Source organism: Habropoda laboriosa, unplaced genomic scaffold (assembly GCF_001263275.1).
Source record: "Habropoda laboriosa isolate 0110345459 unplaced genomic scaffold, ASM126327v1 scaffold6078, whole genome shotgun sequence".
Classification (NCBI taxonomy): domain Eukaryota; kingdom Metazoa; phylum Arthropoda; class Insecta; order Hymenoptera; family Apidae; genus Habropoda; species Habropoda laboriosa.
Window position 1 is genome coordinate 22,143 of NW_017105962.1, and position 1,528 is coordinate 23,670.

Here is a 1,528-nt window from a genome sequence, read left to right on the forward strand (position 1 = left end):
TTGTTTATTGAAAATTGAAAAATAGAGAAAATTTAATTACATATTAATAAAATGCATATAACGAATATAATTTCATTGAACTAACCTTGTTTCGCAAGCTGTATCATGAAAGGGATCAAATTTGATGTCTATTGATTTTACCGGTTTTAAGGTTAAACTTCTCAAGTGCTTTATAATTGCACTTATTAATCCTTGTGAGCGTGTACGAGTTCCATTGAAAGGAATCGACATTTCGAAAATCGAACACGCAATCGCGTGTAACGAGTATCACCAATCTTGCTTTTCTAGGGAAAATAGTTACAATTGCAGTGCTGCCAATGTAAATAAAAAGTATTGTCACTGAATTATAACTAGTCATAAAAGTGAAATATTTAACTAAGTCAAAGTGTAAAACGAAATGTTTTATATTACTTGTTATACGTAAGATACTATAATATTTAGTAATTTGAAAATGTTGTGAGACTATCATGTTAGAAATGTTACTAACAACGTATGATGTATCATTGATGTTTTATAAATTTGTCTTAAGCAATATACATATTTTTATAGTATTTGTAATCCGTAATTCCATTAAAAAATGACAAATTCGAATAATTTATGGAAAAAACAAATAGAGACCAGAACTATTAACTACTGTTTTATTAATTATGCGCTGATTGGTTAAGATAAGATCAATTGGAATGAAGTTGGTGGCAGCCATTGCAGAAGGCAGTCTCGTTCGCAGTGTGTATTGTGGAGAAGTGTGTTGTGTGGTCAGTGGGTTTTGTGTTAAATTTTTTACTTATTTATTAGTGGTTATCTGGTCTTTTTTTATCGTCAGCTGCAAAAATGTATCCCGTAGGACAGCGTGAGTATCTTAGAGTGCTTATATTTTTTTATAGTATTTTAAAATATCCCAAAACAGACTCTTCTGTATTTGCCTAAGCAAGAACAAGATTTCATTGCTTTAGTAGGCTGACTCTTTACTCACCTTTGATTACTTTACAATAATTAAAATTCTTTTGATTAATGTATGCGCTGATGAAATTCACTCATAACAATAAATTGAAGTTCATAGAATTGAGGAAAATTTGAAAAATGACCTCGAATGAACCTCGTTCAACAGGCACAATGTGTCGTCGTTCTGATCCGTCAATGCACGGATAACGTATGAGTACATACATGTATGCGTCTAATACCAATGTTTTTTTGTTACATATAGTAGGTTTAATGCGTTATTTTTAACGTCTAGTTCTAAGTTAAAATTGAAGTCTTTCAATTCTTTTTCAAAAATAAATAATGTAATAAATAAACATATTCCAAATATGATAGTATAGTTAAACTCCTTACTATGACTGTGTTATTGATAGTTTGAATTTCATTGACCTATGAAAGATTTATGAATGATTCTTATGTATCTATTCCTAGTTTTGGTCACATTTGTTTTCCTCTTAATTAATATTGTATTTTTAACTTATAGTTATGTACATAATGTATGGAACCTTAATTATTTACTTTCATGTAATGGAGCAATTCATATTTAAAAAAA

General features: G+C 29.1%; 2 protein-coding genes across 2 annotated transcripts in view; one reads left to right on the forward strand and one right to left on the reverse strand.

Annotated features, from left to right (window-relative positions):
* The window catches only part of LOC108578279 (39S ribosomal protein L53, mitochondrial), a 1,913-nt gene extending 1,654 nt beyond the window's left edge, over window positions 1–259 (reverse strand). The window contains exon 1 of the mRNA XM_017941578.1: window positions 86–259. Coding sequence (XP_017797067.1) covers window positions 86–231 — 146 coding nt within the window. The 5' untranslated portion in view covers window positions 232–259. The remainder of the gene's footprint in view (window positions 1–85) is intronic.
* Window positions 1–1,528, forward strand: part of LOC108578278 (protein argonaute-2) — a 10,511-nt gene that overhangs the window by 4,158 nt on the left and 4,825 nt on the right. The gene's annotated exons all lie outside the window — the stretch shown is intronic.